Source organism: Drosophila nasuta, chromosome 2L (genome assembly GCF_023558535.2).
Source record: "Drosophila nasuta strain 15112-1781.00 chromosome 2L, ASM2355853v1, whole genome shotgun sequence".
Lineage (NCBI taxonomy): Eukaryota > Metazoa > Arthropoda > Insecta > Diptera > Drosophilidae > Drosophila > Drosophila nasuta.
Genome location: NC_083455.1, coordinates 25462534 through 25488370, shown reverse-complemented (window position 1 = coordinate 25488370; position 25837 = coordinate 25462534). Strand labels below are relative to the sequence as shown.

General features: G+C 46.1%; 3 protein-coding genes across 4 annotated transcripts; 2 read left to right on the top strand and 1 right to left on the bottom strand.

The window, feature by feature from the left end:
- Positions 1 to 112: 112 nt before the first annotated feature.
- On the top strand, positions 113 to 25837 carry LOC132798970 (bridge-like lipid transfer protein family member 1). Its single transcript, XM_060811022.1, is given in 24 exon segments — positions 113 to 735; positions 3030 to 3309; positions 3363 to 6537; positions 6596 to 6799; positions 6865 to 7405; positions 7466 to 7728; positions 7785 to 7905; positions 8986 to 9566; positions 11955 to 12291; positions 12350 to 13546; positions 13601 to 13765; positions 13823 to 14075; positions 14744 to 14852; positions 15056 to 15111; positions 15174 to 15968; positions 16033 to 16903; positions 16966 to 17572; positions 17628 to 18548; positions 18892 to 20910; positions 20912 to 21160; positions 21162 to 22641; positions 22700 to 22900; positions 22960 to 23090; positions 24538 to 25837. Coding segments are annotated over 24 exon segments (15387 nt in total). The 5' UTR covers positions 113 to 618; the 3' UTR covers positions 25252 to 25837.
- Positions 1398 to 2475, top strand: LOC132790360 (uncharacterized). Its single transcript, XM_060798862.1, has one exon. It carries the CDS (start codon positions 1627 to 1629, stop codon positions 2350 to 2352), a length of 726 nt encoding a protein of 241 aa, XP_060654845.1. The 5' UTR covers positions 1398 to 1626; the 3' UTR covers positions 2353 to 2475.
- Positions 9578 to 11522, bottom strand: LOC132798969 (uncharacterized). 2 transcript variants are annotated; one of them, XM_060811020.1, is made up of 5 exons: positions 11334 to 11522; positions 11090 to 11279; positions 10143 to 11028; positions 9820 to 10042; positions 9578 to 9763 (listed from the first exon to the last, which is right to left on the bottom strand). In XM_060811020.1, exons 1-5 carry the CDS (start codon positions 11394 to 11396, stop codon positions 9638 to 9640), a joined length of 1488 nt encoding a protein of 495 aa, XP_060667003.1. In that variant the 5' UTR covers positions 11397 to 11522; the 3' UTR covers positions 9578 to 9637. The 2 variants fall into 2 exon arrangements, with proteins under 2 accessions (XP_060667003.1, XP_060667004.1); XM_060811021.1 differs by lacking the exon at positions 11334 to 11522 and having other exon boundaries at positions 10143 to 11032; positions 11090 to 11226.

Genomic DNA, 25837 nt, shown 5'->3' with positions numbered 1-25837 from the left:
TTTGGAAAGTAATTGTTTGCAAGCGACAAGCCGATAACACACTTATCGAAATCAAACAAGTTGATTGCAGTGCAGTTATCGATTACACGAGCTCTCAGCTGTTCAGTTAGAAGAAGCAGCAGCACAAGATGGGAGTGTTTTCGTTTCTAGTGCAACATTATTTTTTTCTTATTATTTTCGCGCTAAATAGTTGCAATTAATTATCCAAAAAACACTTCCAAACGTGTGCGCAATACATTGCGTATCGAATTGCAATATTCGCTATAGCGTAGCTGCGACGAAAGTGGGTGTAAACCGCAAACGAAAATCTTTTTTGCTACAACAACGACCTCCAAATACAAAGTGGGAAAAATCGAACTTTGTATACGCGTGTGTGTGTATGTGCGTGTGTGAGTTTAAATGAGTTTTGCTTAGGAAAAGAAAAGCAAATGTGCAAAAAGCTGCCAATATATATATGTAAATGTATATATGAATGTAAATCAAGTTGCAATAATGTGTAAAGTGCGCCTACGCAACAAGAATCGATAATTTAATAAACGACCAAGCAAATAACATCACTTCCTCCCCCCCCGCCCATTGCACTGCCCAAGTTACTAATCGGCTAGAAAATCAGCCAAAATGGAGGAAGTGGAGGAGACAAGCGACAATGGATTCCCTTTGGGTTTCCCAGATGTCGGCAACTGGAATCGCACACACAATGTGCCGCTGGAGAACATGAAAATCGATGCACCCATGGTGAGTACACACACACACACACCCTTACACTTGCATACATGCGTGCATTGCATTTGTGTGCGTGTTTGATTAATACGCCATGCGACGAGTCGCTGAGATAGCATGAATCAGAATCAGAATTGAACCGAGGACGGCTTTATCATCATACAGGCATGTCGAAATGAACGTCGAGCGCGTTCGCTTCTGTATGGTGACGGCTGCCCACTTTAATAGTCGTCGCAGCCACTTGGCAAAACAGCTATTCCAAATGCTTCTCTTATCACTTAATGTGTTTTGGTCATTGACACATACCACACTTACACAGCTACACTAATAAGCTAGTCACTTGAAGCGCTGCGATTGGCGGATGAATGAAAGTTTCAATATGAAAGTCGAACTGTAAATATTTATTTGCATGCCGCCACAATGTCGATAATTGTGCGATTATCGATTAGCGATTATCAAAGCTTAAAAGGATCGTTGGCCTTGCATTAAAGAGTTGCAGTGTGAAAATCAGAACTGAATAAGGTAGAATTGATTAAAATTCAATTTAATTAATGTTAATGAAATTTAAAATTTAATTTTCCACGAACTATTAGTAATTTCCCTCTTCAAAAAAATACTAATAAGGTATTAATCATGATTAAAGAGTTTCAGGCTGAGTTCTAGATCAACTTCTCATTGACAAACTAAATTGACAATAAGTAGACGGGCGAAATAATAAATGTGGTTTATCAGGCACCTTTTGTTTTTACATACAAGACAAGATATTCAAAATTATTACCATTGGTCAGATTTTTCTTTTTACTATCTGATTAATATCGGTAACTTAAGCAATATCGCCGAAGACTTTGTGAATCGCTTTGTTTTCTGCTAGTTTTTAAAAATTTTGGTATTCCTGCCTGGTACACGATGCAATCATTGAGAGTTTTAAGTCGCTGCCTAAAGGAAGCCCTGCTGGTCAAGCCGCACTTTCGCTTCACCAGCAGCAGCAGTCTTCCCAATCCCATACTGGTGGACATGGACGAACAGGAGGAGTTGGAGCCAGACGAGCACTTGGAGGCACATCCACAGTATCCGCTGCTGGGCAATCGTTACATCGATCACTTCTATATGCCTTGTAATGTGGGTCCAGCCTATCAGGACTTGGTGACCACCGCCGATCAATTCGATCTGACTAAATATTACAATTCCCTGGGCTGGTATGGCGTCAAGCCAATACGTGCCCAAGTGGTGCCTTGTCCCAAGCTGCTGTTGAACCACATGAAACAACAGTTTGTCATTCCCTGCGAGAAGCTTGCCGAACCGATTAACTTTAGCATTTTTAATCTGTATTTCGAGGGCGATGTGAATAGTGCCATCAAATCATTTGTTCTCATCGCATCGCAATATGCTACGGAATTCATGCAGGATGGCTACTGGTCGGACTTTGTCAATCCATTCACAGGTCGTGCATATTTTCGACCCTCTGCCCGACGCAAGCTGCTCAATGAGGAGTCGGCATCTGCTGCTGCTGCTTCGCTGGGTCACAATATGCGATTCAAGAATGTCAATGGTTGCACTGTCATCAAGGAGGCAAAGAAATGCACCTTTGCTGGTGCCATATTTAGCGATGTACCCGTCAGTTTATTTGAGTAGATGATGGTCACTTTCTGGTCTGGCCTAAATTTCTTTTACATCTGTTGTGTCTATGTCCTCCAAACAAGTGCATACTGTTTGATATACAAAATAAACTTTGCTGGATGTATGATTTTAATATAAGTAATTGGCTTCTTTATTTTAAAAGCTATTAAGCTGAATTCACAGAATTTTAAACGCACTCCCTTGTCGGTAAGAGTTAGGAGGCTGCAATTTTGTGTACAGCATAGCTCAAAATACTATAATTATTATTCTTCGTCATTCTAAAACTAATTAGATATTCAATTCAAATTTTCTAATATATTTATTACACCGATTTAGCAGTGAGAGTTGGGAGGTTATAAAATACACTTATTCTATAACTCCCAGAGATCACATTTGCGGTTAAAGTTAGTTGAGAAACGTGATCGAAGCACTAAGGAAAGCTTTGAGATATTCTTAACTTTTCCTTACTCGAATTTCTAATTATATCCCGAGCTTTTTATCAGCATAGCTTATTCAAGATTTGTGACTAATGACTTTACTTTAAGTGATGAATAATCACACAGCTCGTAAAACGAACTAACGAGTTTGTTACTGCGTTTTTGTTCGCGCTCTTGTTGTGTTGTGTGCTGGGCATTAGGCATTAAATTTAATTGAATTAAATGTTATTTACACCTTGCACCGTCTGTCCACAGATATGGCTGATCTGCTCTTTGCTCACCACCATCACCTGGGTCACCTACAACAACTTTTACAACTCCCGGCTCGTGGGCATGCTCATCACAAAGATTGCGAATCGTTGGTTTATCAAAGGCGCCTACTTCAAGATCGGTTCGGTAGCCCTCAATCCGTTGGCTGGCAAGATCATGTTCCGGGATTTTGTCTACATTACCTTCGACTACACGATGCGTGTGCAGGATGGCTACTTTATATTCCGCTGGTGGCGCTCCTATATGCCCAAAGATGTCTCAGAGGGTAAATGATTCAATATGTAAATTTAAACGGCAATTAATAATTTCCCTATGCAGATCTCTCGCACTCGGACACGCGTTTGTCGGTGCAGTTGAATGGCTACGAACTGCACATTTACAATCGCTCAGATCTTTATGACAAACTGGAGAAGACCTTTGGCCTGGAGCCCTCGCTGCTCATACCCAACGATGTGCTAAGCACTGAGGAGCGCAATAAACTACGAGAGCACAACATGAACATGGAGAATGCGAGGCAAAGTCAGCGAGTTAATGCCGTGAAGAATTCGGAGGCCATGCAGGCGACAACATGGCGTGATTTGATACCTGTGATCAAGATTGACATAAGTTCGGGTCGTTTTGTCTTTGGCAATCGCCTCACGCCAACCACACTCTCCATTTCCATGGAGGAAGCTCATTGCACCTACAGCACGAAGCCAGCTGTTTGTCAGCTGGATCACTTTATGCACTTTGTAAAGGCGCGAGTTGAGAATGCCAAGGTGCTCTTCTGTCCCAGTCCCAAGTACACGGGATTGATTGATGAACCACCACGTTATATGGGCGAAGGCTTTGTGGTCATGATGTCCAACCAAATGGATCTGTATTTCTACATGGATGAGCCGGGCGTGGTGCCCGAGGTCCCCGTTCAAATCGTGCTGGCGAACGGAGATGTTGTGGAGCCCTCGCCACCAGTGTGGGGCATCAATGCGCACTGCCTGAAGGGCACGGACTTTAGCTATGGTCCTTGGGCGGACAGACAGCGTGATCATTTGTACAGATACTTTTATCCATCCGACTGGAAAGAGGCCGAAGTGACGCCCACACCACAGCCGGGCGAGTTGCGCAGCTATCAATCGTTCGATGTGACGCTCTGCGTGCTGAACGAGGCCACCATTGATATATTGTTCTCCAAGGAGAAGGAGACGAATGCCATGCACATCAATGTGGGACCCGCCTCGTATGTGGAGGTGACAATACCCTGGGTAACGTTAGCCGATGGCTATACGTCCAAAATCCAGGGCCAACTGTTTCATGTGGAGGCGACGACATCGCTGCAGTTCCGCAGCTTAGCAGAGTTCGAATCGCTGGAGTACAAGGTGCGCATACATTACCCAACTAAATGGAATGCACCGCAGGATTGGAACATTTCGCTCGCAGGCTGTAAGACGAGCGCGTTCATTGTGTACAAACACAAGTGCTTCTTCCAGGATCTCATCGAAGATTGGGCGAACAAGGCGCGACCCGATATACTCAGTTTTGTGCCATACACGTGCAATTTTAATATACGACTGCATGAGTTTGAGATACTCATGCTGTGCAATGAATACAATTGGATCGATTGCAGCAGCGCCAATCAGGAGAATAATCATTTGGCCTTTTGTGGCGATGTGTTTGAGATGAGCTTTGCGCTGCCCTTCGATGATTTCCTGCCCAAGACTGTGACGCTCAAGTTCTGGATCCATGGCGAGGGTCTCGACTTGAGTCTGTACGTGCCCGAGGTCTCCTCGGTGCGTCCCATTGTGCTAGCCATAGACGAGAATGCAAGACTGCTGACCCGCGAGGGCAAACTGATACGACGTCCCGAGTTGTATACGAAGAAGTGGCGCAAGATTTGCCAGCGCAGCGCCGGCTGGATCGATTGCTGGGCGGTGCCCATACTAGCGCTATCCATACAGTATGTGTATCATCCTGTGCCGCCTTTGGGACCTGATCCTCAGGCGGACATCACGACGCCCGAGAAGGAGGAAATACTGCTCAGTCCGATGCGCATACCCAAGGTACGCAAGTCCCCAGTGAGCAATAACTGGCAGCAATCACTGCCTGAGCAGCACATCAAATTCGATCCGGGCACGCTGCCAGCGGATCATGTGACCGTGGAGCTGGAGATTGGCAGCTCGGTGCTGATGGCCTATGGCAATGTGTTGCGCAACTTTATCAGCCTCAAGGAGAACATCTTTGGCGAGGATCAGAGCTTTACAGACATGGAGCAATCAAATGTGAATCTGAAGGAACCCAATGCCACACCCAATCCCAAAGATCAGCTGCTAGCGAAGGAGAAAGAGCTGGCCAACAAATCCATATCGGAAACAACAGCGCCCGAGGAGAAGCGCAAACCCTTCGATCCGCGTCTCTATCGACCGCTGGAGGTAATGGTCTCCGTCATTGTACACGACATACAGGCGCATGTGATGAAGAACTGCAATCCGGACGATCCACCCTGTCCGGTGGTGCTCATCGAACGCTTCGGCTTCGAGATGAACAAGCGTTATCATGAGACAACGCTGCAGGTGCTCGTCAGTCCCTCGTATCTGCTAACCTCGGATACGTTGCAGCGACAGCGACGCGATCAGCACATTCATCAGGGCCATCTGATGCTCTCAGCTGTTCAGGTGCGAGGACACGCCATGTTTAGTAATGAGGGATGTGCGCTCGATGAGGATACGTTGGAGTATTCGTGGCTGGTGGAAGTGCAACTTGGCAAGCTGACCGGAAAATTAACGCTGCCCCAGCTGGTGAATGTGGTCACTGGCCTGGAGACGCTCATACTACTAGCCATCGATCCAGAGAACTGCCTAAAGTCACCGAAAACAGTGCGCAACTGCCATCACGGAGTGCCCAGCAATCTGTGCCCCCAAACCAAAGAAGAAAACAAATACAAATGCCCCTCATCCGAGGACATCAAGTACAAGATGACGCGTGTCTCCGTGGATGCGGTGGATGTGTATTTGATTGAGAGTGGAACAGCGTTGCATGCTTGGATTTCGCCCATTCGACTGGCCAACTGCAATCTGCATGGACAACGCGTCAAGTCGGGCATATCGGGTCTGCTGCCCTCCATTTTGCTGCGTCTCTTTATGCTGCACGCTGGCAATGCGCCCAACAGCAGTTACAACACCAACACCACGGGCAGCAATCGTTCTGGCAAGCTGCGTCGCGCTGATCAGGATTCACTGAAGTCACAGGATGCGCCAAGCAGTTCTCACTATGCACACAAGGCAACAAGCAAGCGCAGCTCCAATTCGTTCTCACAGCGTCGCGATTCACGCGAGGAAGGCGCTCGCAGCAAGTTGCGTGACAATTGCCCCGATCCTCATGCCGCCAAGCGCACGCCAGAGGTGGCTGAGCTCAGCGAGAACTGGGTGGAAGTGGGCTGCACTTCTCTCGGTCCCATACTGTTGGAAGGCGCCTCTGCGCTGCCCATACCCGATCACGAGCTGCATCTCGTGCAGCACAAGTAAATTGACTTTTCGTTCATTTGAAATTCTGATATGAATTCCTAATTTTTCGCTTAGTTTTCTGCGCGAACACGACGCCAAGTTCAAGCGGTTGTGGTTCCTGTGGTCCAACAATGGCAGCGCTCTCAGCTCGAGCACGGAAATCTCTCGTTGTGGATGCATTGGTGGCTGCGCCTTCTTCGGCAGCAATCGTAATGGGCAGAAGTTCTTCAAGCCAACGGCGCAAGATGTCAACGACAATTACAACATTGCGCGCTATTTGTGAGTATCGAAATATAGTTTGAAATTGAATAATAGTAATAGTAATTTATTATTTAACTCTCTAGTATTATCAACAACAACAAGGACTTTGGCTTTGGCGAGAGCATTCTGCATCAGGGTCAGCTGGTCTTCCACACTCCACCCTACAGTCTGCACTGCGTGTCGCTCTACGACTCGGCGGACTTTAATGGCAAGGGCAAGCTTTATAGACCCGCTGTGGAGCTGCGCAATGGTAGCCTAAAGAAATCCGAACTCTGTGCCTTGCCTGATGGAGCCAAGTTTAAAATTGGCGGCGGAGTTATAGAGAAACCAGAGTTGAGCAGCACCCGGAATAAGTCGCGAGAAAGCATTGGCTCGCCCAACACGCTGGAGCGACGCAGCAAGCGATACACTTGCACTAGACAGACCTCTGTTGAGGTGCCTTATGCACGCCTGTTGGACAGTCCTTCGAAGAAGCTGCAGCTACAACATGATTCCGTTGATGGTGGCAATGCGAGCAGCCACAGACGTGGCTCGGATTCGCATAGACTGCGCGTCTCGCCACCCAAGACAAGCATTTCGGACTCAAGACTGACGGGCGAGGTGGCCATCGATGATGACCACGAGGTGAGCTAGTTAAAGAACAGTTTTGCAAAGAATTTCTTATTAATATTTGTGTTCTTTAAGATGCCCGATGAAATGTCGCACTCGGCGCCACATTCACATCCGCTGGAATTTGAAATCGCGGACATCGCGCTGCATGCTGGCGATCAGCTGCCTCGTGAGGTGCAGCGCACCATATCGCTCACATCAGAGAATCCATCAGAGATGTTCTTCTCCGCAGAGGAGGACATATCGAATGTGATGTCACAGCGCGGTTCAATGAAGCAGCGCAGCGGCAATGGTTCCATCATATTGTCGGGCAAGAAACGCTTCTCCTCGGACTTGAGGTAACTACTTGGAAGATTTCTATGAAAACACTTTATTAACATCACTATAATTTTAGCATTGGTGCTCAGAACGAGAATGGCAGCCACACGCTGCCCACATATCGCAGCGATCTGGAGATTCATGCACCAGAGAGCAACAAAACGCTGCCAAAGCGCCCACAGAGCACCACAGAACTGGTAAACATAGTCAAGTTTAAGCTAAACCACTTTAAGTATCTCTATGTTAGGTCTTTACGTATTTACTATACATATATACATACATATCATATGTTACAACTATATATGTATATACCATATGTACACCTACGGCGTTTAGCTTTGCTGCTTTTGAGGCCAAGTTTCTAATTCACTTTCACTCAACTCTCAAATCGTCTCGGAACTTGAACTTAAGACGATATATATAATATATTCGTATTCGTGCATGTTTCTCTTAAGTATCTCTTAAGTTCTCTATCTCTCTATCTATCTATCTACATCTCTCTATAACTGTAATTTAAAACTATATATATATAAAATCCACACCTAAATTCTATTCCTCTCCACAAACTCAAACTCTCGGTTCATCCAAAAACCAAATACTAAATAATTAAAATCGAACAAACTAACCAAAACAAAAACTCATCCAGAACGAAGACGCGAGACGCATACACGGTCTTGCCACACCAATAAGAAAAATAACAAATATCTCATCACGACCCGAGTACCGACATTTTGTTCACGATGTGAGTAGTTTTTAGTAACAGCAAAAAACAATAAAAAAAACAAATCTTAAAAAAAGCCATAACCAAACTAATTAACTCTTTAACTAACCACGTAGCGCAATTTAAATTGAATCTTTTTGTTAGCAAAAAAACAATCTTAATGTTCAGTCAAGTGCAATTCTTTTCGACTCTAGTTTTATTATAAACAAAATAAGTTTAATCTTCGGATAAACCGAAGTTTGCAGGGGAGAAAATTAAGAGACAGTTTATGTCTTCTAATATAGTTTTCTCATCTACAAAATCAGTTTTCAATTTGATTGCATGCTCTAAACTTGTGCATGTCCTTGGAACTAGTCTAAGATGAATTAATTTCTAGTTTAGTTTTAAGTGTAATTTTACCATCTGGATTAACATCATTTTTAGATGCACTCTTTTTCCATCAACCCGCAACTTGTGCTTGTGCCACTTGGTCTGAATAATTACTTTTGTTGTAGCAATCGCATTTATTTAATTGATTACCATCGTTAATTTGCAATCTCTGCTCTGCATTTCACAGGCGGATTCGCGTGGTTCTTCTTCAGGCACACCATCGTTGTCTTCCAACTCCTTCATCTCGGCCATGTCGTCGCAGGAAGATGTGGCTTTGGTCAATCTGCATCAGCAGGTCAATCGACCCATCATCGATTCACCGTTGCTCATGGCCAGCTACTTGAATCACCTGTCGCAGGTTAAGTGCTTCAATTGGAACGGTTGCTCGTTCCCTCTCGGTCCCGATGTCTTCTCCACGCCTCTCTTCCATGAGAACGAGGATGGTGGACTCACGTACATTGGCAGCAAAATGTTGCCACACTTTGATTTGTACTCGTGTTGGCGGGAGATCAAAGTGGTGCCACGCTATGAGAACAGCACGGGCAGCAACAGCTCAGCCACGTTTATGGGTGGCCCCAAGTCGCATCCCTGGGATCCAAGTGTGCTGCTGAAGGAGGAGGAGTCGGATAAGACCACAAATGGCTTCGATGATGGCGAATTCATGAGTCTGCAGGCAGAAGGCGGCGCCGCTTGCACCTCAGTGGTGGCCCGACTCAAGGGGCAGATGAATGTCTTCCTCACCCCGCTGCTTCTCGAGGGATTGCAACGGTAAGTGCGTTATATTATTATTTTATTTTATTCGAACTCAGTGCATAAAAAATATAAATCATAATTGAAAGTTAACAACGCTTGACGCGTAGGTGAGCGCGTTTCGCCTCCCTAATGGCAATGTTCAGATTGCTTTGGCTGACCTGATCCCGAGGAAACGAGTCCATCAGCTTCTTCAGATAGCTCTCATTCGAGTTCTGTGAAAATAAATTTGATTATCATTTACTTATTGTTCCCATTCTCTCAAACGAACCTCGGGTGCATCGTCTGTCTTTTTGTTGTCGCGCTTAAAGCGCTTAAACTCTAGTTGGGGATTGGCTTCCTTGGCCAGTTGATAGGTAGCAAAGTTAAGCATTTCGCTGTGTTGTTTATCCGTGCGCAGTTTGTGCTCTCCCTGCTCATTCTCGCTCTGGATCAAGCCATCATCCGTTTGGATAACATAACGCATCGGTTCCTGTGCATTTTGGGCAATAAAACTGCAGGATTGCAACAGGATAGGACATTGAAGTGTGTGTTGAGTGTGGTGTGTAATTGTGAGTGGCTTTCTTCTGAATAATGTGTATTTAGGGCGCCAACCTGTCGCCTTCATTGCCTTCGTTGGCTGCTAAGTTGCCATGAGGCTCCCCTGCCTCAACCTCGAGATCATCGTTGTATCTTTCTTGAGACAGCGCAGGGGCAGCATTCAGCTGTCTATTGTCCTCTATTTCTTCAGGCTGCTGCTCCTCGTCAGCCTTTAAGTGATCCTCGTGTGCCACGCGTGCTAGTTGATGTCGCTCGTAGGGTGACTCAACCTCCCCTGGCTTGGCTTCCTCCTCGCTCTGTGATGGTTGTCCCTCGTCCTCGGCAATCAAGCCTGTCAGCTTGGGGGACTCTTTTAGGTCGTTCGCATTGCCACTGCTATCTACATTGGGCACTTTGTAGGGATCCAAGTTGAAAATATCTGCGGAAGGTTCACCTTTAGATTGCCACCCATCTAGATCTTTGTGCAGTTCCAAAGATTGATCCTGATGAGCTTCCGCTGCCAGCTTCTCGAGGCTGTCAATGTTGTTGCCCTGATCCTGATCCCGTGACATATCAGAAAAGTCCTGCATATTAGGTCGCTGCTTGGCCTTATCGCGATTGCGTTGTATACACAACACATCCTCTGGATCGCATTCCTCTTGTGGCTTAGCATTAAGTTTTCTATACTTCTTATTGCTGCGTTCCCCGTCGAAATTAATGTTCAGCAGACCATCCAGAGATTTGCAGGATGTGGTAAAGCATTTTCTGGTCGAAGTGCAACGTTTTGTAGAAGGGCAAGTTGGTTGCTTGTTGCACTTGGGTCGCACGGTGCACGGATCCCTCTCCTTGTCCAGATCATCCTCATCGTGGCAATTGTCGTTGACGGATTGCTCATCATCGGTGTTTTCCATCTCTTCGTAGTGCTGTTTCTTTGCCTGCCTATGATGACCCCTTAGACTCGCTTGCTTTGGATAGGAAAATGTTACGGATATCTATAAGCTGGGGTTTAAACTATTGCTTACCCTCTAATTCGACCGGTCCATTGTTGGCATCATCCAAAAGTTTGTTGAGTGCATTTAGATCCTCTAACGAAAGTCCGTTGAGCGTCGACTCCACTTCAGCATCGCTTAGACCGTTGGTTAAATCAGGATAATCAGCTGGATCTAGTGCGATGGGACGATTCTTTTGTCCTGCTGGCTCCACTGGCACTTCCTAGTTTAGTTGTACGATTAACTGATAATTCTTTTAAGATTGTAAAGCATTTACCACAGGATATGCTGCCAGGTAGCAGATTAAGGATAACAGCAGAGTCAGTCGAAATAGCAACATTTTTATATAACTCGCTACTTGAATTTTTATGTTATTTCAGTGCCATCAAACGATAGTTTTGGTTATTTCCCATTGGTTGACTTTGATTTAAAATAAATGCTGTGAGCTTTCAGAGAAACTTGAATGATTTTAGACTCTTAAACTTAATGTTGTCTTTACAAATTCTTCTAGCAGCAAGAGAGATTGATAAGGAAATTTAATTTTTAGCTTAACGTTATAGTTACTCTCTTAATTTAATGTTTAATAGTTTCTTTTGATAAGAAAAAATAAAATTGTAAAGCTTTATGAATATTAATATAGCATAAAAGCGCAAAGCTATTTGTTTGTTTCGATGTTCAATAAGGGTTTAATTGTCGTATGGAATGTAGACGATATTTATTTTCTTATATTTATACATTCCACTTCATTTTATTGTTTTTTCTGCGGTTTCTATGCTTCTTATAAACCAGCATGTTTTAATAACATGACGAAATTTTGCTGACTAAACTGTGATTAATATATTTTATCTATTCTTTCCATTATATCTTCACTAATATTGAACCTTCGTTTTATTTACAGAATGGTCGAGGCAGCCATTCCGACTATACAGTCGATGCATCTGCTCTCGGTGGTCAATTTTATACACGCCTCCTGCATAGCCAAAGTGAAGAACGACAATATACTGAAGCGGGATCAGAGTCTTAGCTATTGGTCGCAAGTACACTCGAATTCCAAGCGATCGACGACTGAACGTCATCTGCAAGGACCTGGCGATTCCTTCTTGAGCGATGTGTATGAGGAGAGTATTTCGACCAAGACCCAAGGACTGATTGTGCTGCCCAAGGTGAGCATCACCATGTTGCAGTCATCGATTGTGGAGGAGATTATCTCTGTGGCAGCGCTGGACAATGTGCAGGTAAGCAAAGGTCACTAACTTTTTTTTAATAAATTGCTAATGGGAAAATATTTAACAGGATTTGAGCTGCGTGTCGTTGTTAACTTTCTACATGGAGGGCATCTCCACGAAGTTCCATCTGGGCAAAACCACACGTGCTTCCATGCACAACGTCTACATCCAGCAGGCGGTGCAATCGGGCAGCAGTCATAAGAAGGGCGGCATAATGAAAGGCACAAGAGCGTTGCTAGCACATCTCTCTTCGCAGACGCGACCCGACAATGTTCAGGGTGAACCTATACTTATTGAGACGTCAGAGAAACAGCTGGAAGAACTTGTCATCACACTGGACATTGGACGTGCGCATGCGCAGCTGCGTCGTCTGAAGACCGAGGGCCAATCGTGTGCTCCAGAGACGCCAGTGATTGTGACTGCAATTCCAGAGCACAAGAGCAAAGTGCTCTTCGAGTGCCTTAAGATGCCCGAGAGCACGGGCATTGAGAGCATTGGCTACATCATGTTCGAGTGCGGTCTCGAAGGCGTGGGCATGAAGATCGTAAAGCGTTCACACTTTGAGAAGTCGGAGAACAGCAAAGAGGAGCTGGCCGAGATGACAGCTGGTGCTGAAGGAGTTACGGCAACTGGCGGTGGCTTCAATCTTAACGAACTGGTTGTGGCATCGGGTAATGCTAGCAATGAAGCAGCTGCCACCTCAACAGATGCCACAGGTGCCACATCGAAGGCGGAAGCTGCCTGGCGTTTGATTACCAAGAAGCCACCAACACCCAAGACTCCCAAAGAGAAATTCCAGCATACTCCCGAGGCTACAGATAGCTCTGCACCAGGTGCAGCGAAGCCACCACCCGATGAGGATGTGGAGAAGGGCGTAGGCTCCGGTGGACTTAATTCTGGTGCCCAGAAGCCAAATAGCGCTGGCAAAGATGCCAAGGATGGTTATGACAAGGCGCTCTCGAATGTTAAAGGCACCGACAAGACTTCTTCGTGTGTGATTGAGCTTAAATCGGTTTGGTTCAATTTTGCTGCGCCTCCTTGTGTGCCCATCACACGCAAGATTGACTTGACGCGACTCGATTGGAATCTGCTCAGCACAGCGTCGCCTGCAATCACGGCATGGATGAATCCAAGCAATCGTTTGGCCATTAAAATTGTGGCGTTGCTGAAGGCTTTGCACACGCGACAAACAGCAGTTGCAGCTTGCCTCATGGCCGATGCCATGGAGAACGAGAAGATCAAGCGCAATCCAAAGATTAAGAAGGTTGGCAACGAAATACGTGTGAAATTCATTTACTAATTCCTTGTTCTTCCTTAGAGTCGCTATGCAAACAACTACACGCTGCTGTCGAAGACGCTGCAGGAGGATCCCAGCTGTCAATTGTGTTATATCATGCAGAAGCTGGTGCTGGACGAAGGCGTTCAGCGCACCGAGCAGATCTTCAAGCATGGCGAGGTGCCGCACCTGAATACGCTGCGACAGGTGAGTAAATATAGTAAGTTATATCAACTCCAGCTAATTATTTCACCATCTCTTTAGGGCATCATTGTGCTGAGTCGCCAGTGGAAGAACACCTTGTACAATCCCATTCTATTCGAACATCAGTACAAGAATAAGTTGGCCAGGCCCATCAATGTGACATTCTCGTTCCCGCAGAACGAGGAGGAGTGCGAGGCGGATGAGTGTGAAGGTGATGTTGAAATGGGCGCCTATGCTGGCGTCGGCGAGCATCCGGAAGAGAGTGAGAATGCTTTATTACTTGGGCAAACACAGCATCATCGAACTCACATTGGTATTCCTTTGATTAACGCTGCTCAGCTGTCACGCCTGAATGCAGGCGTGCAGCTATCTCCTTTTGTTATAACCTTTATGATATTGTATATAGCTATATAGATTGTTCTCGTCAACGTTATCGTTTTCGTTCTTATTGTTACTGTTCTTGTTTCTTAATTTATGCACGTTTTCTGTTGTTACTTCTGCGTGTTATAGAATTATCTGCCTGCTACTTTAAAGACAGTTCTATAATGCGTTCTAAATGTTCTATTCTAACTATTCTACTCTCTAAAAACTACCCTAACTTTCCTTATTTCCTACTTTTCTCACATATTTCCTTTACGAAAACGCTTTAAGTGTTCATGATTTCATATTGTTTGATGCCTTGCGTTTGCATTATGTACTCAAAAATTGAATGTTACTCAGTCTTCTACTTCTGGCTATACTATCTTTCCAAAATTTTGATTCTATGTTAGCAAAAAAGTGTTGTGTGTGCAGTAATTATTTTTTTGGTTTTTAATTAGTAAATGCTTTTCTCTTCTATTGATTGCTGGACACACAGCACACAAATGTTATATCAATTCTGTTGTCTATAACTCCACAATAGTGCACAATTGATATGCCATATTATACTCTTTAAGTCGAACTGCAAATACTCAATTGTTTTAAATTCCTTTCACTGTACAGACAACTCCCAATATGGAGGCATGTCCTATGCCCATGAAGCAGCTCATCAAGGACCCGCATCGCAGCGTTCGACTTCGACATCGCCCAATATACATCACACACGTCGTGGGTAAGTTGTAGATGTGCTTTTATGCTTGTGCATGTATGCTAATATATATTAATGTCATTTGCCTGTGTTGTGTTTTTCTTTTCATACAAAAACCCTTGTCCATTGCATCACAATGTCGTCGCTACCAAAATATGTTAATCAAGTCTGAGCAAAGTGCACAGCAAAGCTTCGAATTATTCACATGGCAATTCATCTCGTTCTAGCATACAAATGTTGCCCATCATCTCGAATCTGGTTGAGAAGCAGATGCCTGAGTTTGGTAAGCTAAGAAGTACAATTTATTGACTAACTTTGATTGCTAATAATTAAATTTTCCTTCAGAATATGGCGCATTGCAAGAGGGCTCGTTGAGCTCAACGAATTCGGTGAACAAGTTTTGGCTGGGTGCTGAAAATCACAAGGAAGACTTGTATTTCTGGATGGCCAAGCAGCAGGACAACAACAAGAAAAAAGAGCATTCTGCCGAAAAGGAACACGCTCGTCCTGTGCCCCCCAAAATGCCGGGACAGACGCATACTCGCAGTGGCATTATGCAAGATTCTATTAAGCTGCTGGATGCTCACTTAATCTTTGAGCCGCTCCTCACATGCCTCGGCGTAATGCCACAGCAAATGATTAACAAGTTCTCGAATGCGGACATCTCGTCGCTGGAGAACTTTGGGACGAATCTATCGCTCATTGGCACCTTTGACTCGATACGCGTGGACATTGTGGTCAGCGAGGCGGGCGATAAGAAGAACAACACAAATACAAAGCCTGCCAAGCTGAACAAGAAATCCAATGGAGGACGTGCATCGATTATGATGGATACGCCACTGTTTCTGTGCGAACGCGTTGGCGTTGAGCTTGAGGTGCTGAAGATGTCCGATGGCATGGTGGATCAGGCGCGACAGAATGTCATCTACATGTCGAGACGCCAGCTGAAGAAACACACCAGCACTGTGGTCAACTTCAGCCTTAATGTGCGCTTCATTTCGCAGCAGGTGAATATGCCGCTGCTTCGACTGTTGCATCAGATTTGCAACATGTATCAGAATGTGAAGGATGCGCAGAACGAGTTCCACGAACAGCCAGAGCTGAGCAAGAAGAGTCAGACCAAGGATGAGTGCAGTTTGGGTGAGTGAAAATGAAGAAAATTTGAATTTAATGTAAGCTAATTATATGTCTTTTTTATACACAGCTTCAGAGCCAACGGATTTGCTGCCCTTTGCCTCGGTGGCCGAGCGATTTGGACATGGAGAGAGTTTCTCGGATGAGCGTTACGACAAGTTCAACGAGACAATGCCCACGATGCCCACAACACGGGGTCGAGGCAGCGGCTTGGCTCCCATAATACAGTTAACGCCTTCGCCCAATGCCAAGAATCGACCCCAGAGCTTTGCACAAAAGCTGCGCTCCACGGGCAAATCGGTAAAGGGCAAACTGGGCTACACGAATTTGAATGAATCGAGTTCGTCGCCTTTGCGTGACAGTCCCACACTCTCGCTGCATGATCAGAACATTCTCAAGATGTCCACCGAGTCGAAGGCATCCTTGAATGGCGGTTGTGCCACCAGTGTGAGTGGCGACTACAACAATACGTTGACTAAATCGGGCATGGCGCCAATGCCGCCGCTGCTGGAGACACCCAACTGCTGGAAGACCATTTATCATCTGCTGGAGTTGTATGGCACAATGCCAGAGACAAAGACTGTGGTGCAGCGCAGCTCGTTGAACGAGCACAAGAAACCGGCGACAACGTTTGGCAATAATGATGACGATGACAATTTGACAATTGCACCTACACCATTGCCACAGCATCGCGATATGCATTTGCTGGATGGTGTGCCGCAGGAGCGCACGCGACTGATTGTCTTTGGCGTTGCCAAGATACACAAGACGCGACTGCTGGCAACGCTCTCCGGATTGAAGCTGGAGTCGGAGATTACCACACTAAACAGCACAGCGACATGGCGCAAAAAGGCACGTCCAGTGTCTCTGGAATGCTCGCTCACTGGGCAGGTGGGACGTGCCATGATTGTGCTGCTCGAGGGCGTGGCTCCCAGTCAGCAGTAAGTACTTTGAACGCCCCCATTTAATGTGCATTTATTAAGCTTTACTTTATCTTTTACAGAACTGTTGTTAAGGTGACTGTGGGCAAGAGTCAAACGCTTTATTCGAGTCTCTCGAAGCGTGGCAAAGACAAGAACAGCGGCCTGCTTTCCATAGGTGCTGTCAACATTGATATACCCCAACATCCGGTGGCATTGCACGGCATGATGACGCGCAGTTCGAAGCAACTGTCTTCCACACTGCAAGAATTGAGAGTAAAAAGGAATTCGGGACGTTCCACGCTGCGTTCGCACACAGCTGAGGAACCTGAGTCGCCTTTCCATGCGCGCAACTCGGGCGGTGCAGGCAGCGGCGTCGGCACAGCGAGTGAGATGAGAGAGCGCACAGTTTCTGGCGGCGCACAGCAACAGCCGCAAATGGCAGCGAGAAGAGCAGCTCGTTTGGCGCAAACCAAGCCAGCGACTGCGAATCAGAATGGCTTGCTGCAGCCGCTGGTGATGCAGTTCAATGTGCTGCTCCAAAGTTTGTCCATCAATGCAGCGCTTTTGCCTTCGCTGCAGGCGCAGTATCGCATGAATCACGTCAGCTCCATGGGGGTGACAGGACAGCGAGCCAAGTTTGTGATTGATTTGCCCACGCATACGCTGAGCTTCAACACCAAGATACAGGTGAGTCAAACAGTTGTTTGAATAAACGTGTCTTTACTAATTCCTATATTTGCAGAATGAAATGAACTTGCCTTCGGAGGCTTGTATTGGACTGCCGCCAGTCCATGTGCTCGCAGAGTATATTCCAGACAATCGACAGGAGCACACAGAGACCATTGAGGGCATTGTGTTACGGCAAGGCGGCTATGTGAATGCCAGCGCTGAGATTGGCGAATTCGAGCGATGTCTGACCACCGATCTGCTCAATCATTTGGTCTTTGTGCAAAAGGTTTTCATGCGTGAGATCAACGAGGTGCTGCAAAAGGTTTACGGCGGCGAGAAGCCTGTCCCACTTTGGACTGAGGAGAGTGGCGACAGTGCAAGTGTGCAGGAGTCGACATTGAAACGCATCTTATTCTCTATTAACATATCGATGAAACGCATTCAATTGACTGCGACCACGCCATGTTCTTCGGCTGTGCGCTTCGAAACAGGCACACTGGAGTTGCAGCTGTCGAATCGTGTCAAGAATCTGGGTGATTTGAGCAATCGAAAACTGTTCTTTAAGGCGCACATCGATTTCAATCTGTCGCTGGGCCAAATCATACGCAATGTGATCTTTGATGAGGCCGAGCCGGAGTTCCAGCAATATGCCTTTTTCCATACGACCATCGGTCTGCGTAATGCCTTCCAGGATGAGCTGCTCAACGAAGACAAGGAGCTCATATTGCTGACGCTTAAGCGTCCCCTGGTCTACGTACAGCCGATAGCCGTGGATAAGGCCATATTGGTCTGGCTGAACTACAAGAACGCCTACGAATATTGGGCGGAGAAGCGTGCCAATCTTTGCTATGATCACACGCCTCACACCACTCAGCAGGTGTTTGATCGCGTGGCCTTTGGACAGATTGCCAGCTCTAATTTGTCGACACTCTTCCTGCAGTTAACTGTGGAGGATATGGGCATTTGTTTGCCACTCAAACAGGTCAATACTGTGGTATGTATTAGAAGTGATTTTTTTACAAAAAGTAAATGTTTAATAGTTGCTAATTATTATTGTACTTGCTTTAGAGTCCATAGAGTTTAAGGATATATATAAGGAATCGTCTCATTTTAATCAACAGTATCAACAGCTGAAGTCAAGAATATTTGCTAGTCTGTCCGTTTATTATAATGCTTATATCGTTGATAATTTCAGTGCAATAATCATGCTCTTACTTTAAAGGTTTTCTAATTCATTAATCATAAGCAGTAATAATTTAATTCTACAGCTGCTGCTGTCTTCATCGTACATTTTCTCATTATGAAAAGATTTCTAATTAACAAATCTTCCCTTACAGTCCTATGGCTCGCGTTCGTATCATCAGGACTTTGATGCCAAGGGCGCTGTGGTCATTACGCTGGAGAACACCATCATATCGGCTTGCAATTCGGGCTCTCTTGTGTCCAAAGGCAAGTTCCAGGGCTTATGCTTGCGCTTTGCCGATGACTTCGAAACCAATCTGGACGATTGGAAGCCCAGCAGCGTGGAGCCCATTATGAATGTGTGCGTTGTCTCCGAGGGCACCTTTGAGGTCTGCTCGCGTACGACGGCAGCCAAGAAGGGCGAGAATGCCAAGTGGCTGTTGAATGTCAAGTGGCAAATGGAAGGTGTGGACATCCATTTGGATGTGAACATTGGCAAGCAGTTGTCCTCGCTGGGACACACGCTCACCATGCTCACGGGCTTCGAGGAGGACGAAACGCAAATGGAATCTCCCGATAGTGATGAGGGTGATCAAAGTTGTCGCGATACGTATGTGCGACGACGTGGCGAGTTTGACAATCTGCCCGCGTTTGTGTTTGACCCAACAATCGATTCGAAGAAGCGTTCGTTTATGATGGAGAAGGAGATGGCCGAGCAGCTGAAGATAATCAATGATCTGCGCACCTTGGGTGCCTCACACAACACGGTGGCGCATGAGGAGCGCCGACTGCAAGAGCTGCAGGCGGTGTGCTACAAATACTTCCGCCGCGACATGATCCAGAAGTGGAAGCGACCCTCGCTGCGACGTTCGCTGAAGAACTACAGTCGCTCTCACTCATACATAGGAAGTGGAGGCGTTGCTGGCGTCTCTGGGGTGGCAGTTGGCATGACAGCGCGTGAGCTGCCGCTGGACAATGGCAGCCATGGCTACGCAGGACGACGCCTGGACACCATCGCCTCCAACGATGAGATTTCCAGTCTGCAGAGCACGCCAGCTTCGTGTCATTCTCGAAGTGCTTCGCTGAAGACTGGAGTGGGAAGAGTAACCTTCACGGATGCCATGCGACAGACTTCGTTGCCCAATGCAGACACCGATACCGAGACAGCGGACAATGAGCTGGACTGGCGAGCGGCTGGAGGTCATGGCGATTGCACGCCCAGTGAAATCGATGTGGATGGCACCTCGGTGGAGATGCGAAGGAAGCATGCGCATGCTCTGAAACAGCAACCGGAGCCAAACATTGACTTTGAGCTGGATGTCAAAGTGCTGGTCAATTCGGGCAAGTGTGTGCTGCACACCAAAGAGAACAATAGTGGAGAGGAACGTGCTGGCTATACTGGAGCCTCGGGAGCAGCTGCTTCGAGTGTCAAGTCGCACAAGCGAGAGCGCAGCATTGGCAACGATTGGGGCAGTCCAACGCCATCGAGAAGGCAGCGCGACAAGAGCAAGTTGCGTTACAATGCCAATGCTCACAATAATGCTTTGCTTGCCGATTTGACTATCTTCCACATCCCCGGACTCGATGTCAAGCTGCACTATCAATCGCGCACGCTGCCAGAGCCGCAGGAACTGCAGCACACTCCTTTAACGGGCGGCTCAGCGACTTCGTTTGGACACATGCGACGCTTAGGCAACAAGCGAGCAACGTTGAGCGCTTGGATGACGTTGCAAAGCATTCCCGAGGAGACAATCATATCGCCGCATATCCTCGAGTTCCTCGAGCAAACCCTTGAACCGATTCCAACGCGTCAAGCAAACAACAACAGCGTGCCGGTGACGCCTTCGCATCAGGCTGCAGTTAATCTGGACATTTTGCCAGCCAACTATGCGACTTACGCTTCGTTCCCTGTGGATGTCATTGTTTATTTCCACATGCAGCCATCGACGTTCCGCTTTAGCTGTTTGCCTGTTTCGCGTGTCGAGTGTATGCTGCAATTGCCCAGTCTGGACATTGTATTCAGCTCCAAGCGCAGTGGCGATGAGGAGCAACAACAGCAGCAGCAGCAGCACAATTCACAATCGCATGCTGAGCAACCGCTGCCAACTGGCGGACTGAGTGTTACCGGCTGCTTGGCCGACTTTAATGTGTACATCTTCCATCCGTATGGCGGCAAAAAAGACCTCAAAGGAGACGCAGTTCTCGCCGCTGAGCGACAGCGAACGCAAGGATTCGCTCAGCATCAATGTGGAATTTGTCAAGTTTCACATTACACGCTGTCGCAAAGTGTACATCGAACCTTTGCCTAGTTCAAAGCGTGCGCTGGATCAATCGCGTGCTGTCATACGCTTCTCTACGATTGTGGACATTGGCAGCGCCAGCTTCAAGTACGATATGCGTCGCTTGACAGAGATCTTGGCCTTCCCCCAAGGCCTGGTATCGACGTCGCATTGTGCGGCGTCTCTTCCTCGGTGACTTGAGTGTGCATCAGCAGCAGCAGCAACAGCAGCAGCAGTCGGGCTGTGAGACGCCCACTGGAGTGCCACCAGCCACGCCCACACCCAGCGAGGGACGCAGCAAGGACAAACTGCGTCTGGACTTTGACAATCAGCCACAGTCAGCGACGCCGCCAGCGATGCAACCACTGGGACACTATGGCGCTGTGCGTAAGCTCAAATCGTTGGGCAAATCTTCGAGTGCCGAGTCATCGGGCACGCCGCCGTCGGAGAAGAATCAGATCACCGCCTGGGAGACGCTGGTCATCTTTGCCGTCAACTTTACCAAGCTGAATGTGCAGATGAACATTGGCAACGTTTGTGGCAATGTCGTCTGGCTGACCAAAGACTTTCGCTCCGACGGACGACTCTCGATCGGCAGCACGGGCTACAAGAATATGTATGCTGGCATTTATCTCGGCGGCTCGGCGCTGGATGCCAAGGGTGGCATTGTGGGCGGCAGCTTCGAGGTGAACAAGATCAACAAACGCTTCCACATCAAGGAGGAAGCGGGCATGGAGCCGTATCACACGTTGGGACTGAGCTTCATGGCGCTGGAGCTGCGTCTCGATTACATGGGCACCTCGGTGCTGATGACTCGCATTAGCACATTTGCGGCAGCCATGAAGGATGAATGGCGTACAGCTGCTCAAGCTGCGGCATGTGGCAAGGATCAGCCACGTGCGCTGATCTTTATACACGGCGATCTGAGCTGGGATCAGCTGCAGATCATGATATCCAAGTCGACGACGGCGGATCTTATGAAGATGTACTTTAAACTCGAAGAGTTCTTCACGCAGCAGTTCAAGTCATCGAAGCGCGTCTTCTCCAGCCTCGAGCCGCGTCTGCAGGATCGCACTGCGAGCATCAAGCGGCGACAGCAGCTCAAGAAGAAACCGAATGGAGAGCTGCCAACAGCAGCTGGAGCGGGAACTGCAGCAACGGGCGCCACAGTAGGCAACATCTATGGTGTGGACAACACGGATGCACGGCATCATCGGCATTGGCAGAAGCCGCTGGCCCAGGCCATTGGATTGGTGGTTCCATCGCTGGTCACTCGCCTGCCACGCCATGGAAACGTGCTTGGCGGCACCGTCGAGCTGCGTGGCCAGAATATCTCGTTGGCCTGCTTCCATGGCATCAACTTCAAGTCAAAGGCGTGGGCGTTGTTCAGCTTGAAGTCGCCTTCGATTAACTTTGCCACCGAAGCGCGACAGTTGGAGGACACCAGCGAAGTGCTCGTCACCCAAACATTGACTTCTTGCTTGGGACAGACAACAGAGGTGCAGCAGCAGCAGAATCATTCGATGGCCATCGTCAGTCGCATCACACGCAACATAATATTTCCGCCACAGTTCAAAACACTCAACGAGTGGTTCCATTATGCTTTTGCCAACAGCGAAATCGATGGTGAGTTGTCTTTAAATAAAGTTATTGAATATTTATTTATAACATATTTTCTTTGCAGCTGTTGATCGCTTCCCCATGCTGGAGTGCGAGCGAGAGATTGCCTCCAATTCCATTGAGCGAACGCGTGCCTCGGGCAGCAGCAGCGCCGCCAAATCGCAGGAGCATAATCATAATCGTGAAGTCATCTTCGCGCTGCCCAGCCTGCAGCTGCACTTCAAGACAGAGCACAAGCAGGGACCAACAACACCAGAACCAAGTGGTAAACTCACACTTTATAGGTCACATAATATAGTTGACTTACTTTTATTTTATTAACAGAATCAAAGCCCGAAGTTTTGTGCAGTTTCATCACCGAATTCGATGATCACATATTTGTCACAGTGGATGCGGATGCCTTCTTCTTTCTGCATGATTTGATCACCTCCTATGTCACGGAGAAGGAGAAAGTGGTGAGTCAACATACACACATATTCATTGCACATATAAATCGAACAAGAGCGAGCCTTAATTTACTATCAAACACACTAAGCTCAACCCCAAATCAACAGCCCTTTTTATCTACATTTTAAGGGTAGAGAACAGAAAATAGTTTTGTCTGTACATACTTTTTTTAATGTACATTTTCAATAGATATATTACGAGATGAGTTATACATAAATAAGTATGTATAGTTGACTATAACGTCATTTTTTTAAGTGAGATAGTGCTGTTACTTTTAGTGAGGAGAAATTGTCCACAAGTGTTTTATAATAGTGTGCCAATTTACTTAAACCAAGTGTTGTATTCCGAAACAACGTATCACTTCATCTTTACCACAACTCAAGCAGCAGTCATAACAATCATTCGAACATATTATTATTATGCATTCAAATTGGAGCACTTCCTGATCTTCAAAGCAAAAAGATTCCTGCACTTGTGGAGTAAATTCAATTAGCGGATTATCCTGTTAAGAAACTGAAAAGTCAATATTCTATACACTTCAAAGATGGCTCGTTCTTTCAACTACATCCTATCAACATCATCATTAACTGCATGTTCATAAGGACATACCTCTATACAACTTCTTCTGCCCAATTGAAATATACATCTTCATCTTGATCAAAAAATTACCCAACATTCATATCAAACATCCAACGATTTTATGGATTCACATTGGAGCACTGACTGATATTATAATCAACAAAGATTCCCACACTAGTGAATGAAATTGAATTGATGGAGTTAACGAGCTGAATATTTGCTACTTCATAGATCTCATCCTTTCATATTTCATATCAACTACATAAACACAAACCCTGCAACATTAGGAATGTACATTTTCATCTTTATAAAAACTTACTCACCATTCGCATCAAACATCCAAAGATATTAAGAAATCATATTGGAGCACTTACTAGCGTTCAAACCAACAAAGATTCTCGCACTAGTAAATGAAATTCAATTCATGGATAATCCTATTAACGAGCTGAATAGTTGCTACTTCATAGACCTAAAAGATGCCCCGTGCCTTCATCTATACACTTTCAACTTCATCATCTATATACTTTTATACACAGCTTCAACACTTTCTTTTACCCACTTAATGTGTACAACTTCAACTTTATCAAAATTTATCCACCCACAAAATTCGAAGATCTGGTCTTTAAATCAACAAAGAATTCCACATTTGTAGAGGAAATTAAATTGATGGATACTCTAAAATATACAAGCTAAATAGATCCTACTTCACAGAGCCCAAGATGCCTCTGCCTTTTAACTACACACTTTCATCTTCATCAACTACACATTTCACACACACCTACATTCAACACCTTTGTCTGCCCACTTCAAATGGATAGAGGATATAAAGAATATAAGAAATACTTACTCAAACTTGTACTCCATAAATTATTGCAGCTGGGCGCACAGTCGGCACGTGCAGCCTCGCCGAATCTATCACAGAAGACGAACCTCAAGCCCTATTTAACGGACGACCTGCTGAAGGAGAAGAAGAGTGCCTCCAACACGAACCTGACGGTGCAGGGCACACAGATGAGTGGCAGCAAGAGCAGCCTGGAGCCGCTGCAGGGCGGCAGTCACACGAGTTTGGCCAACGCGACGAATAGTGGGACAACGACGACAACCATGACGACAGGAACAACAATAGCAAATACATCGACAACAACGACAACAGCATCAGCGACGACGACGGCAACGACGCCGTCAACGAGCACAGCAAATACGACCGCAGGCGATGTGAAGGATGGCGGAGCACAGGCGAAAGCAGGAGCAGATGGAACCGCGCAGTTGCCCAGCTTTGATATCGAATCATTTGTGCGAGATTGGCGGCACTTTGAGTGCCAAACGTGGCATCTGGAGCCGACAGTGCGACTGCTTTCATGGGCTGGCAAGTCCATCGAACCGTATGGAGTGGATTACATACTGAACAAGCTGGGCTTCAGTCATGCACGCACCACGATTCCCAAGTGGTTGCAGCGCGGCTTCATGGATCCGCTGGACAAGGTGGAGGCGCTCATTATGTTGCAACTTCTGCTGATGGTACGTGAAAATAAATCAGATCCGGGCATCGCCAAGCAGCAGCAACAGAATCATCGACCTTCGGCCAATTAGGAGAGCAGTGACAATTGACAATTCAAAAAGAGAGATTCGAAGGATTTGAATGTGTTTATTAATTAGTTGTAATCAGCAATTGTATAGCAAAATGTTACAAGTGTAATTTATTAATTGCGTCATTTTTCGATCCGATTCAATTACTTGTGAGAATGTTTAATGAAATATAGTCAAGATACTCGTATTAATATATAATTATTAGCCACTTCGGCAGCTTTGTTGTAATTGTAATTGTAATTGTACATTTTGTAATTGTTTGCTCGCGTTTGCTATTTTTTTGAAACGAATGAATGGATGGATCGTATACAATTTGTTTTTTGGATATTTAAGTGTAAAGTCAAGTGCTTCATGTAATTTGCTCAATTTTTAGCGCTTTGTAATTATTATTATTAATATTATTATTATATCGTTTGTAAACAAAAAGAGAGAGATTGTGCAAACCCATGAGCAAAGCCAATGTTTAAACTATAAGTAGCTCTAATTGATATACACACACACATTATACATATGCAAGCAGCAAACTGTGTAAGTTTCTAAATAGATAATAATAAATAAAGTGAACTTTTCAAAGTGCATACTTACCATA

Coding starts and splice junctions, on each gene's coding strand:
- LOC132790360 (XM_060798862.1), top strand. CDS start 1,627: ATGCAATCATTGAGAGTTTTAAGTCGCTGCCTAAAGGAAGCCCTGCTG.
- LOC132798969 (XM_060811020.1), bottom strand. CDS start 11,396: ATGTTGCTATTTCGACTGACTCTGCTGTTATCCTTAATCTGCTACCTG. Junction 11,280..11,333: donor ACCTGGCAGCATATCCTGTG/GTAAATGCTTTA, acceptor CAACTAAACTAG/GAAGTGCCAGTGGAGCCAGC. Junction 9,764..9,819: donor AGACAGACGATGCACCCGAG/GTTCGTTTGAGA, acceptor TTATTTTCACAG/AACTCGAATGAGAGCTATCT.